At 38.4% G+C, this 14619-nt stretch overlaps 1 protein-coding gene and 1 long non-coding RNA gene across 2 annotated transcripts; both read left to right on the forward strand.

The window, feature by feature from the left end:
* The first annotated feature begins 5243 nt into the window (after window positions 1-5243).
* LOC122643997 (glutamate receptor 3.7-like) lies at window positions 5244-11122 on the forward strand. The gene is made up of 6 exons (XM_043837586.1): window positions 5244-5628; window positions 7047-8392; window positions 8841-9112; window positions 9221-9252; window positions 9372-9775; window positions 10333-11122. Exons 1-6 carry the CDS (start codon window positions 5373-5375, stop codon window positions 10744-10746), a joined length of 2724 nt encoding a protein of 907 aa, XP_043693521.1. The 5' UTR covers window positions 5244-5372; the 3' UTR covers window positions 10747-11122.
* Window positions 8427-8659, forward strand: LOC122643998. Its single transcript, XR_006330209.1, has 2 exons — window positions 8427-8510; window positions 8588-8659. It is a non-coding gene; the product is annotated as an uncharacterized LOC122643998 (long non-coding RNA).
* Window positions 11123-14619: the final 3497 nt, after the last annotated feature.

Consider the following 14619-nt stretch of genomic DNA (forward strand, 5'->3'; position numbering starts at 1 on the left):
CTAAAACGTCTTCTCCGGGAAAGGGGTTACAGAGATGGGTTTGGGTTGCAGGTCGGTAGCTGAAGAAGACGATGTGGGAGAGCCGGTTGCAGGTTAAAAATTCAACGGTTAAGGTCAACTGATTACATCTCAACGGCTGAGATTCATCCATCGTGTTAAGTGGTGAGCTTAAAGTACTTTATCGGTCGCACTGCAAGTTTTTCTCCATATATATAACCTGTAAATAACCGATTGAGTATTTGTCTTCTAATTTCAACTCTCAAAGATAAGCAGCTCTCCCAGTGGTTTTTTTCAGTTTTTATTATTATCTGTTACTTTATATGGTATGTCGGAACCAGGTGGTCTATAAATCTATTAAACCAGACTCTGTTGGAGTTATTTCACACATCCGCAAATGGTTGATAGACTTAAATATTTCTCCTCCAACCCATACTTCGTTTTCCTTTATACATTGTTCTGATAATAGTGACCAGCCTATAGATTTATGCTTGAAATTCTTTCCCATATTAAACTACAATGTTCTTATTTGCGCAAGAACAGGTCAGTCTTTCCTAAAGAGATCGGGGTGGATGTGTTCTATTTTGTTGGAAGGATAATTGTTACTAACAGCTGCTAGGTTCTTCGATACTAACGACTTTTTGGAGACAAAAATTTATGGTCTTGTAAAAGGTCTTCAATATGCAGCCCGGCTAGGTTACAACATCAAGGAGATCTGGTGCTCCAACATAGAAATCCCTCTTTTACTTCAAGACCCAACTTTAGTGGTTCGACCATGAAAATTAATTCTTCTCTTGTCTCATACAGCTGATGGAACCAGAGGCATTCCAATCACTTGTCCACAGAATATATTTGTTTCTAGCTTTGCAAATTTTGTGACGAAATATGTAGTAGTCCATAAAAAACAAATTGTTCTCCATCACAATATTGTATAGACTCTCTCATCTTTCCAGTAATATATTTTCTTTCTCATAAAAGAAACAAAAAAATTTTCAAACACTCCAAGTTTGCATATGGACCCATCATTTAATGGGGTTAAAAGCAAAGAAAACGTTTTTTCCTCCCCACTGTTTAGGACCTTCTGGATTCAGAGTCGACAACCACTTAATAAGTAGTTGTGGATCATAGGGGACCACCAATTAGATATTTCCAATGACAAATATATTGACACTACAGGAATGGTCCTTACGCTGTCGGTGTAGGAGAAAATTTTCATGCTATGTTAATAGAAATGGCCAAATGTTCTCTATGCTGGGGTGCAGGCTGTGTCAAGATACATGGGGGTGGGCGACATGATCGTCCCGCTCCTTAAATGATAGAAATACCGCCTCCATGTGTCTAGGTGTAACCTGCACTGCGACACAAAGAACATTGACCCATAGTAATACATAAGATGATACCGTTAGTAGGGGATTATTATCCTCTCCAATTCCTAAAGTGTGGCAGTGCGGCAGTGCTAGGTGGAGATGCGACACCTGGCAGCTGATGCATCCAACGGTCCGATCTCATTGATATGGACCATTAGATGCATTAGCTGCCAGGTGTTGACATCTCCACCTAGCACTAACGCACTGCCACACGTTAAGGAATTGATAGTAGGAGTCCATAATTATCTTTGGCGCTATTGCAGCGGTAATCTGGCTGTCTTGAAGAATTTGTCTTTAGGACATCTTTCTTCTTCCCCTGGCTGTCCCTTTTGTATAGAGGATGAGGAATCTATTGTTAATGCAGGTATGCGACGCCACTTCATATCAATTCCTGCATCTCTTTTTCAAACTCTCTTCCTCGATGTCAAACCATAGGGAATTCCATTTTCTTTGGGTTTCTTTGACATGGAAAATTTGGAAGACTCGAAATAGGGCAATTTTTTTTTTTTTTTTGGATCTAGATCCTCGATCTCCAGCGTGCATCCAACTGCTGGAGGCACCTGGGCATGCACCGTAATAAAATCCCAATTATGGGAGAATGAATTTGATGATCTTCACCATTGGGATAACTCAATATATATACAAGTGGGAGTGTTGGCGTAGTGTACAAAAACTTCCCATAATAAAAAAAGGTCAAATGTTCCCTGGGGTGTAGGTTGAGCCTAGACACATGGGGTGGGTGAAATAACCACCCCGCCCCTTGAATGGCCAGTCCATGTGTTTGGGTGCAGCCTACACTGCGGCACAGAGAACATCAGCCCAATAAAAATTCTTACGTGAGTAGGGTATAGGAAACACCTTAGATTCAGATGCAGAGGGACTTTCCCTTAGTGCTATAACAAGGAAATTCAACTCAAGTCAACTATTAGTCACGTGTGAAGCTGCATTTTGGGAACCTTTTTCCACGCACGCGCACCATAAACTAGAATGTAGTTAGGATCTAGATCCTCTACGGCGTGCTGCCCATAGCGGCCTGAACAGTGCAGACTGAGCCAAACGCACAAAGACCGCTTTACCCCTGCCCAAACACCTTGCCTGAATAGGATAAAGCAGTCATTGCGCGCACAACCCAATCTACACTGCATAGACCGCTACGGGCAGCTGTGCCATTGCTGATCTGAATTGATGTAGTTATGTAGCCAGCTTGAGAGGCACTCAAACTCGCCGGACACATTCTCCACTCTATAATGGCACCTTTCTCATATGTAAAATTCTATGCTTGCCTGACTTCTTTTCGTGTTGTTTTAGTGACTTCTCATAATTGTGTTTTGGACTTGACTTTTTGGTTTTTGGATTGACATGCAATTGATAGTGAAATGTTCCATCATCCATGCTATGCCCTTATGCAAATTAAGAATGTTTAATTAAAATCTATAAAATTAAGTTGTGTAACATATCATCTTATCATAAGTCAGTCATCTTTAGATTTTCCGTAGGAAAAGGAGAAATTTTGAGTAGTCTTACATTTTTACATTGATTCCAATACATAATTTTCCTTGAACGCGACTTTTAAAGAAGGGAAATGCTTATAGTAAGATTGTAACCTTTTTTTTTTCTTTTTAATCTTTTTTCATTATCATAACCTAATATTTCTTTCAATGAGAGTAAATCTTGTCATGTCACAAGAAAATTACATTAAATAATTTTTAATTTTTTGAAAATCTTGTATTAAATATTACATTAAATAACTTTTGAGAATAAGACAAAGAAAAATTAGAAGAAAACCACAATTTCTTAGTTCACCACTTTGGTGACAACAAGTTGTTCCCTGTAAAGAAATTTAAAGACCTCAAAATAGTGATTAATTCTTTAATTTCATTGTTGTTGTGTTCCACTAACCCTAATTGCAAATAAATAAGGAACTTGTTTCATTGTTTAACTAACATTGAGAAATGGTTTCTTGTGGCAACCCAAAATTTTCACATGTTCCTGTAGGGTGAGTGTCATTGCAAAGAAAATAAAGAAAAAGGAAGTGAAATCAAATAAAGACTAAAGTGAATTTTTATAAATCATTACTAACATAATTGTTTAACTAATTCTAAAACATTACAAATCTAATTTTTAAATTTTACAATATTCTGCAATTAAATTTTTTGTTAGTAAAATAAAAATTCCTTTAAAAAGTACGATTACCATATTTAATAAGAGCTTAAAATAGTTATACAAATATAATTATAAAAATTTTCATTTTCTTTTTTAAAACTGATTTCACTTTCCTTCCTTCCTTTTCCTTTCATTTCCTTCCCTCCTGTAAACTATATTTTCTCAATGTAGATTAACTGCATAAATATTTTTGGATAACGAAAACTTGGGTCCATGTAAGATCCTATAACTCTTCGTGACCAGAAAACCTGAGACCCATGAGAATCGGACCGAGTTTCCCTCCACCTACGGTGAGAGGATTCCTTACTTTATTGTAGTTGGATGGAATTCTTGGGGGGCAAGAACCAATGACTTCTATCCATGAGGGACGACATTTATAAAACCCTATATTTCTTTCATGTGGGGTGAAGAAAATGTCCCCTAATTTATCTATGATGTTGACAAGGTATGCTATTTATGTATCCACATGGACGATGGGCCAATAGAAGCATGCAGGTACTATTGCATAGGTAATAATAATATGGATGGGGATCGTTGCCAAGTCGCATGGTCCCTACACCCAAACACGGGGAGCATGAAATGATGATCCCACTCTCATTAGCCCACCCCAAGCATTCCAATTGGTTCCAACAACCCACTTGACTTGACAATCTTTTTTTTCGCTAATAATATAGCAACACTTGATTTTCCTAAAAAGTAATAAGGGGATATCATATAAGGGCTGCTTGGTTTGGAATTTTTATTTTCTCAAGTGCGGTGTACCGTTCAATGCACCTTTAAAGTGCATCCAACGGTGACAAAACGCATGTTCTTGAATTTTTATCCTCTCAAGTAGAGTGACCATCATCCGATGATGCACTTAAAATGTGTACTGGACAGATGATAAAAATCCACTAGTTTGATAATTCAAAGTCAACAGCCCCCAAAACAAACATTTCCCGTAGAGTTGGGAAAGCAAGATGGAGATCATCATAAAAGACATAATACTAACTGGCAATTCTTGTCTGACCCGTATGTAATGGGCTACTCCACATTGGCTTCACATCTCTTGCATTTTGGCATTTAATTCCAACACCACTGTTTTGATAGGTTCCTTCCTTTTCTATAGCAATCTATCAGGTTGCCTCCCTTTACTGGTTTGGCCTTTCCTTTGCATAATTCTCAATAATCATCCTCAGCTTAATTAGGTGGATAACCGTAAAGTAAACGTCCCCTCTTAAATCCTGATTCCTATTCCATTCTTCTTTTCTTGTTTTTTGTTTTGAGGGAACTTCTTTGGCCTGGCGGCTGTGCCCTGTCCAGTGACTCAGTCACCTGCGAGGCTAAGACGCCTGTGTGGCCATCTCTTGGGGTCGTTTTGCTTCACGCTAAGTCTTAGCAAGGTAATAAGGAATCGATGAAACCATGAAGGCATGATGACCTCTCTCTTTCTCTCTCTTGAAGTGCTGAAACTGCATACACCCCCCCTCCCCAACCCAACAACAACAACAAATAAAGAAAAGCAATTCTAATTCTCTCCCTTTATTTTCATACTTTCAGGAAAACAGAGTGCTCAGAGTGTAGAAGAATTTCTTTATGGGTTGATGGTTTCTTCTTGAGAAAGTTTCTTTCTGAACTGGGCAGTTTTGTGATCATGAACTAGACTTGTCCATAACCTTATAGTAGACAATCGTTTGCATATCAACTTGGCTACTTAGCCTATGAAAGAAATCTGCTTCTTTCACTACACTTGGGAGATTTTTAGATATTTCAAGACTCACTTTGCCTTGGACACCTCAGTTTCAGGGGAGCTATTGATTCTTACTGTTTTGTGCTTCTGGGTCTTTGAATTTTGAAGTTCCAACCATGGCTTCCATTGTTCTTATTTCATTCTTAATTTTCATATCCACCCTCCTTAATGGTTATGTGCACTGCCAGAAGCCCCCAATTGTGAACGTTGGTGCAGTCTTTACATTTGATTCTGTGATCGGTAGAGCAGCGAAAGGAGCCATGGAAGTTGCAGCTGCCGATATCAATGAGGATTCAACCATTCTTAATGGGACCCAACTCAATTTAATAATGGAGGATTCAAACTGCAGCGTTTTCATGGGGTCCATTAAAGGTACCTTTTATCTTCTTCTTGCCCCCAAGTTATAGAGACCTGGTGTGGTGATCTTTCAAATAACTTCATTTTCTGCTGTGATCATAGCCTAAGTTTAATCTTCTAAACTAAGTTTTAAGATGCAATTTATTGTTCTGTCCAGAAATTAGAACCATAGATTTTATTTCAGGTGTTCTAATGTATAAATATTTCAGGTTCTAGGAAAGTTGTGGATTTTAAAGAAGCTAGCAGGAAACAGGGAGATCAAAAGAGATGCATTAGGTGGAATTTTTTATTGGAAAGATTAATAGGAAGTCCATTTTCTAAGTTCAACTTTGAAAAATATAAGTTTTCAAATACCAAACAAACTGTGCAAGATCCTAGCTTTTAGGTGAAAGAAAAATGGCTCACATGACTGCAATTGGTTTGCTCTTTTCAATTATAAAGAAATACATTCAACTCATTGGAGGAATAAAATTAAGATAGAATGGCTTCTGTTTCAAGGATAAATGTGAAAATCAGAGGAAACTTGTAGAGTACATAATGATTTCATAGGACCTTATCCTAATATCTTACTTCTACAATTAATCAGGTATAGTAAGCAATGTTTTAAAAATCAGAATCAGATCAAACAAATCAGTCAATTCGAATAGGAATCAGCTGAGCCTGATCCTGATTCCTGCCTCCGAGAGCTGCTGGCTCCACATTGGGTTTCTAGGGTTCATGCAGAATCTGGCCGGATTCCGGCGGATCCAGAATGGGATCAGATTAGCTTAGTATTTCATGCACCTTTTTTTAATTTTTTAGCAGAGAGTCCCTGTTTCATTAATTTTTCTATGTCTTGAGTCCCCCAACTTGTGGCAAAATTTGCCTGGACTGATGCTCTTATATTTGGTTCTTGTACCATCCTCAGACAAGTTGTGTTTATGTGCATAGAGCATATAGAACTGGATTGGCAACTTTGCTTGCAAAGTCCCTGAATTAGCATAGTATTCCTCAATGTTGAATGACATGAAAGTCATTTTGAAACTATTGACTCAAGATTCTAATGAAATGACATTCTTTCTAAGAAGTTGCTAAACAAAATTTTATCCAACTTGCACTTTGACCATGCACCATTCAGGTTTAGTCATTCTAATTGTTTTTTTCACTCCCTGCCCCAATCCCAAAGAAAAAAAGGTTCTTTTTAACCTACTTTTATCAGATTGTTGCCACAAACTGCGTTGTATGGACCAAGGTAATCATGTTTACTTAAGAGGGTTATGACTCCAAACTGCTTTATTTCACTCCCAGGTAAGAACATTGAATGGTTGACAATGTCAACCCTATTGTCATTAGCACTCAATGCTGTTTAATGGCCATATTAAGTTCTGAAGACAATACTTATATATTCCAGTAGAATTACATGATATTGACTGTATCAGAGTTTTTCCCTGCAGCTTTTCAAGTGATTGAGAAAGAAGTGGTGGCCATTATTGGACCACAATCTTCAGGAACAGCTCATATGATCTCAACCATTCTCAATGGACTCCAAGTGCCTCTTATCTCATTTTCTGTCACAGACCCAACTCTCTCTACCATTCAATTTCCCTTCTTTATACGAAGCACACAGAGTGATTTGAGCCAAATGGCAGCCATGGCTGATTTGATTGACTATTATGGGTGGCGGAAGGTCATTGCTGTGTATGTGGATGATGATTATGGAAGGAATGGGATATCTGCTCTAGATGATGCACTTGCAGAGACAATGTCAAAGATTTCTTATAAAGTGGCATTTGCACCTGGAGCCAATCTTAGTCAAATCTCTGATTTGCTTAATAAATCCAAATTGATCGGGCCACGTGTTTACGTTGTTCATGTTAGTCCTGATTCAGGTCTCACAATCTTCTCCATAGCCCAACACCTTCAAATGATGACCAGTGATTATGTGTGGTTTGCAACAGATTGGCTTTGTGCTGCATTAGATTCAATGTCACATCTGAATCAAACATCACTCCACCTGCAAGGGGTAGTTGCACTCCGTCAGTATATTCCACAATCCTGGCCACAGAAGGCCTTCATGTCTCGCTGGAGAGAGTTACATAGAAAAGGTTTAGTAAGTTCTTGGTTGAATGCATATGGATTTTATGCTTATGATACAGTTTGGGCTGTTGCACATTCTATTGATGCATTCTTGAATGAAGATAGAAATATCACTTTCTCTTTCAATAAGAAGTTACATGATCTCGACGCAACATCAATGCAGCTGGAAGAGCTCAAAACTTTTGATGGGGGCAGCATTCTCCTTGATAAGTTATTGCAGACGAACTTCACAGGTTTAACTGGTGCAGTTCAATTTGATACAGACAGGAACCTCATTGGTGATGGTTATGAAATTGTTAATGTTGACAAAGCAGCACTCCATAGGATTGGTTACTGGTCTAACTATTCAGGTCTTTCGATTGAACCACCGGAGACATCAAAAGAACGGGGACAGCGTACCCATTCCGGTTTTGATCAGAAGCTGAACAATGTCACCTGGCCTGGTCAGCAGACAGAAAAGCCTCGTGGGTGGGTGATTGCAGACAATGAAAGACCATTGAGAATTGGAGTGCCAAAACGAGTTAGTTTCACTGAATTTGTAAACGAAAATCATAGCAGTCAAAAAATTGAAGGGTATTGTATTGATGTGTTTAATGCAGCTCAGGAACTAATCCCCTATGCAGTTCCTTACAAATTTGTGCCTTTTGGAGATGGTCACTCCAATCCCAGTTATGATGAACTAGTCAGAAAGGTTGCAGAAAATGTAAGTCCACAGTTATTAATTCTATCTGTAGTGCTTAACAGAAGAAATATTAAGTCAGTCCTCGGGTTAGAGGATGGATGTGGCCTATACTAGAGAAATGGGCATCACATTTAGACAGGTCCTATACAAGCTATTGCTTAGGACAATGGTAAAGAGTAAGGATCAGCACCAGGTAATGGCCCTTTATTTAGACAGTTCCTATCCTAGGTATCTCTTATGCCAAAAATTAGTCCAATGGAATATCTCTAAACTATTTGAATAATTGAAGAGAACCTATGATTGGTGTTCAGAATAATCTCTTTTGCTCAATTTTGGCCTAGGAGATTTCTATGCACCCATCATCCCAAACCCACTGCATTCTGCTGTTTTACTCTCTATGTGATCCACTCTGCATATCTTTAGCTTAGTCTGTAACTTCATGGCTTATTCTTTATCATTCTGTCGTCAGGTTTTTGATGGAGCTGTTGGGGACATTACTATCTTCACAAACCGGACAAAGACTGCTGATTTTACTCAGCCTTATGTTGTAACAGGTCTTGTAATAGTAGCTCCAATAAAAAAATCAAGTGCTTGGGTATACCTCAGGCCATTTACTGTGGAGATGTGGTGCACCACTACAGCATTTTTTGTCTTGATTGGAGTGGTTATTTGGATACTTGAGCATCGTATCAACAATGACTTCCGGGGCCCACCTAGACGACACCTTATAACTATGCTCCTGTAACCTTCCCATGCTAAATGAATGCCATCAAATATTTTCTCATTTTATCTTTGAAGGTCATGTTATTTTCAGTGCCTCATGTCCCAGCCTTCCACTTTCTCTTGCAGGTTTAGCTTCTCAACACCATTTAAGACAAAACGTAAGGATTAATTAGGCTTCTGTATTTTAATCAAATCCTTACCTATACCGATTTCTATTATCTTTTGTTGCTATTTGTGCTCAATTGATTAAAATTTTCTTGTCATTTACTAATTACAGAGGAAACCATGAGCATACTTGGGCGGATAGTGATGATGATATGGCTTTTCTTACTGATGGAGGTCATGGCAAGCTACAAAGCAAGTTTGGCTTCGATTCTTACTGTCCAGCACCTGTCATCACCAATCACAGGAATTGACAGTTTGATTGCAAGCAAATGGCCTATTGGTTATCAAGTTGGTTCATTTGCTAGGAGCTATCTGAAAGAAAGTTTTAACATACCTTCTTCAAGGCTGATTCCTCTTGGCACACCAGAAGAGTACAAAAGGGCACTGCAGCGTGGGCCAAGCAATGGAGGGGTGGCAGCAATTGTGGACGAGCTTCCATATGTGGAGTTGTTTCTATCAAAACAGGCAGACTTCGGTATCATCGGACAACAGTTTAGCAATAATGGATGGGGATTTGTAAGTAAAACCAAAAATGCATATGCATACTTACATACATGCAAGCATACATTCAAGGCTTTCAAAAGCATACGTATATGTCGTTTTCATGCATTACATAGACATGTATGACAACTTGTAGTGTGGAAATAAGAGGACATAATTATATGCTAAAATCTCATCTCAAGACTTGTTTTCCATTTTTCTGAGCCTTAAAACTTCAAGCTGGTCTTTATCATTTTCTGACTAGCATAATTTCCCTATTCTGTCTCTTAGGCACAAGTTTTTGGAATCTTGTGCCAGATTATATAGATTTGCAATGCTCTAACTCAAGATGTTGTTTTATTAGCCTAGGGATCACTCTGTAACTGAGTGATGTGAATGAATATCATTAGGCAGAAATGCTGCTGTACAACATTACCCACATATTTATTTAACCATCTCCAAAGAAAAATTTGCAATTTTGGGCATTCTCATATGGTAGACAGTTGAGTAAATGTCTTACTGAACAATCAAAATTCTGAAAAGCTTGGAAGGGTGTTTTTAGAGTCATTGATTATGTTCCTATTATATATCAGGCTTTCCAGAGAGGCTCTCCTCTTGCTGTTGACATGTCTACGGCAATCCTCAAACTATCTGAAAGTGGAAAACTCCAAGAGATCCATGACAAGTGGTTTTGTAAGATAGGCTGTGCCATACAGGGAAGACACCAATCTGATCCTAACCAACTCAAGCTAAGCAGCTTCTGGGGTCTCTATCTTCTCTTTGGGGCTCTCATGGTCACCGCCTTTCTTGTATTTATAATACAGATGGTTCAGCAGTTTGTTCAATACAAGCGGAAACAGAGGGAACTTACTTCTCATGCTTCTGACCCATCAATTGCTCGCTGTTCTCAGGTCATCTATAATTTCCTTCACTTCGTTATTGAGAAGGAAGAAGCCATGAAGAAAATGTTTAAGCAGTGTGACAACCCTGAACCCCGGGCAAGTTGATTGATGGTGCAGATACTTGTTGAGGATTTGAGATTGTCAAATTTGATTCATGCACCTGGAAGAGGCTAGAATTCAGAGGGTTTTCATTGGAGAACCTCTAGTAAGATTTGTAGGTGATCATGTATAATTTAGAACTAGAAGGAGAAGGGAAAAAAGACGAGGAAAATTGACTTGTAAAAACTTGGATGGCCATATGGAAATGTGCTCTCCATAGATGCTAGGTAATGCATTGACATACAAAAATCTGGGAGTTCTAATACTCTCCTATCTTAAGGTTCATGATCTAACATCCATATATGAAGAATGTAACTATTTATTCCCCAATATGTTATAAAATGCCAAAGTTTCCGGTTTAACAAAAGGATCAATTCTGTTAGCTGTCTTGTATTTAGTTTCACAGTTCATTCAAACTCAGAATTTGGTGTGGCTATCATAACAATTATTGAGAACCCAATCAAGCTTGTCCAATTTTGTGGAGATGGCTGATATTTTTAGCACTGAGAAGGTAATACTTATTCAGCTGGAGAACCACTGAACAGAACTTGGGAGGAAGAGTGATTATAGCCCTAGGGCAATCATCAGTTGGACACTTTGGCTATGGGAGGGAGAGAAATTTTTGTTTGAAGAAGGAAGCTTATGTTGATCAAGTTACAAGGAAAAGATTTTGCAAATAGGATTTCAGTAACATCAAAATCCACAGATTCAGAAATCAGAATTAACACCTTGATCACATTATATTTGGGTTCGTCCAATTTAAAATTAGATGTGTGAGTATCGCTCAGGTCTCCCCTTGTTCACAGTAATAAAGCTTCCAATTTCTGATCTTTGAAAGAGAAATTAGCCCATTTGTCAAACTTCCCCTTGTATGGTTGGAAGTGAATAGTATATTTCCAATCTGACTGCACAGTAGGGTATGCTGAAGATTGATGCAGGACATTTGGGGCTGTTCCTACTAGCCCTAGAGCCCAGGCCCAATTAGATACTCCAAGTGATACCATCTCAGGCCCAAGCCCAAGCCCTACCAGCCCTGCATTTAGTTTTTTTATTTCAGTTATTGCTGTAGAAGTAGTTATTAGAGGACAGTTATTGCTGTAGAAGTAGTTGTTAGGGAGTTATTTTCTGCACTTTTTTTTTTATTTTGAGTTTTTAAAAGACTGTATTTTGAGAAGGAATGGGGAACAGAATGGAACAATGAAAGAATAAATTGAAGTGAATTTGTGCAAGTAAGCACTCTTCTCTCCCCCCCCCCCCCCCTCTTCTTCTTCTTCCTCCTTCCCCCTCCCCCGCTTCTTCTTCTTCTTCTTCTGCGGTTTCTTCTCTTTTTCCCCTGCAATTCTGATTTTCTTTCTGGATTCCCTTTTCTCCTTTCCGGTCCTCCATTATCTGAGAAAATGACTCCCTAACAACTACTTCTACAGCAATAACTGTCCTCTAATAACTATTTCTACAGCAATAACTGAAATAGAAAAACAAAATGTAAGGCTGGTAGGGCTTGGGCTTGGGCCTGAGATGGTATCCCTTGGTGTATCTAATTGGGCCTGGGCTAGGGCTAGTAGGAACAGCCCCAAATGTCCTGCATCAAAGATGCTTCCAATGGGAGAACGATGCAGCCCTAAACGATTTTGAGGTCATATGGTAAGGGAAGGGAGAATATAATAACACAATGGATGGCAGAATTAGAGCAAGAGACATTTTGAGTCTTTTATTTCTATTTTATCTTATCTTTGGTTTAGTAAGGGGAAGAAGAAGGGTATGATATTCCATATTTCTATATCAAGGAAGGAACTTATTCATGCAAGGAAGATCCACGAGGGAAGCTATTTATCTAATTAGGAGACTTATGGAAAGATTTAGAGATTGTAAGAAGGGTCTCCATTTGGTCTTTATTGACCTAGAAAAAGCTTATCATAGAGTCCCCAGAGAGTTAATCTGGCAAGTACTCAAGAAGAGAAGTGTTCCAAGTAATGTTCACATAATTAAAGATATGTATGATGGTGCAGTGACAAGTGTAAGAACTGTTGGGGGCTGAAGTAGATAAGTCACTTAGGGCTTATTTTAGTGGAAATGTTGGGCTTTTGATCCCATGGGTTTACTTTGTAATTGGCCAATTTAATGGGCCTAAAATATGGGTAGAAAGTAGGAAAACGGGATTTTCTTCATTCGTTTAGTTAGAGTCATGTTTTGAATCTGTTTTCTTTATTATTTCACTTTCTTAATCAATTTAGGTTACTTTATTAGTTAAGGATAGGGTTAGGTTTTTCCTTTTTAGTGTCTAAGTCTATTTTTGAGTCTTCTATATAAGTTTGTAAGGGAGGCCAGCATGGTACACGAACTTGATTAATGAAATTTGGCTTTAGCCTTTCCAAAAATCCTGAGATATGTTGGGTGAAATGCCCAGGCTGAGATAGTTATTCCCTTCCCCATCCCCTTCCATCGGTCATTGAATCCAAACCCTAATTTTGTTCAAATCGAGTTCAAGAGTGCTACAAGCTGCTGGGATTTCTTTCAACTAATTGTCACATCGATTTCTTGAAGATTATTACATCAAGATCATTGCTACTTCAACAGGTTATAAATATGAGGTTTTTTTTATTTGTTACTTCAACCAAGGAAATTGTTCCCTCATTTGAGTTTTCATTGCTCTCTTGTTTCCCTTATTTTTACTTCCCATTGTTCTCCTGATTCCCTCATATGATTTTTTTTGTTTCCATTGCTCTCTTTCTTGTTCTTTGGAGATATTATATACAAGTCAACATCAAAATATCCCTACTTCCAGGTCTAACGAACTGAAAGACTTTTTATCTCTATATTTTCCTTTTGATCCTGCCTGGGATTAGACCTATTCAGGTTCTAGTCTTACATTAGGGGCCAAGGTAGTGAATTCCCAATTACAATTGGGTTACATCAAGGATCAGTTTTAAGCAATTACTTGTTTGCACTTATCATGGATGACTTAACCAGAGAGATTCAAAATGAGGTTCCTAGGTGTATGCTTCTTGTTGATGACATTGTTTTGTTGGATGAGACAAAAGTGTCACATGTTAATGCCAAGTTGGAGTTATGGAGATCAACCTTGGAATCAAAAGGTTTTAAGATAAGTAGAACAAAGACGGAATATATGGTGTGTAACTTTGGTTACACTAGGACGGATAATGAAGTGGTGAAAATTGATGAGAGGGAGGTTTCGCAAAGTGATTATTTTAGGCATCTGGGCTCAATCATAAATAAACAAGGTGATATAGAGGATGTTGTTTCACAGAGAATTAAAATAGGATAGATGAAGTGGAGAGGTGCGTCTGGAGTATTGTGTGATCGGCATATTCCTTTGGAACTTAAAGGAATATTTTACAAGACAATTTATACAACCGGCTATGATGTATGGTGTGAAATGTTGGGCAGTTAAGAAACATTATAGATAAACTCAATGTAGCTGAGATGAGGATGTTGAGATGCCTGAGTGGAAAAATTAGGAAGGATAAAGTAAGGAATGATCATATTAGAACTGGTTTGGGAGTAGCTCCGATACATGATAAGCTACAAGAAAGTCGTTTGAGATGGCATTGCCATGTTCAACGGAGGCCTTTTGATGCTCCGATATGGAGGAGTGACATGATTAAGATTGAAGGAACAAAACGAGCCAGGGACAAACCTAAAATGGCCTTAGGAGAAGTGGTGAGCAAGGACATGCATAGCTTAGGCCTTGTATCAAGTATGACCTCGAATAGAGCTGATTGGAGGACAAGGATCCATGTAACCAACCCCATTTAGTTGGGATTAGGCTGAGTTGTTGTTGTTGTTGTTGTTGTTGTAATTGTAAGGAACTTATTCAGGTGGGTGATGGTCACATTTGCCTTGGATTGGAAAATTAAAATG

The sequence above is a fragment of the Telopea speciosissima genome, chromosome 10, assembly GCF_018873765.1.
Source record: "Telopea speciosissima isolate NSW1024214 ecotype Mountain lineage chromosome 10, Tspe_v1, whole genome shotgun sequence".
In the NCBI taxonomy this organism is placed as follows: Eukaryota; Viridiplantae; Streptophyta; class Magnoliopsida; order Proteales; family Proteaceae; genus Telopea; species Telopea speciosissima.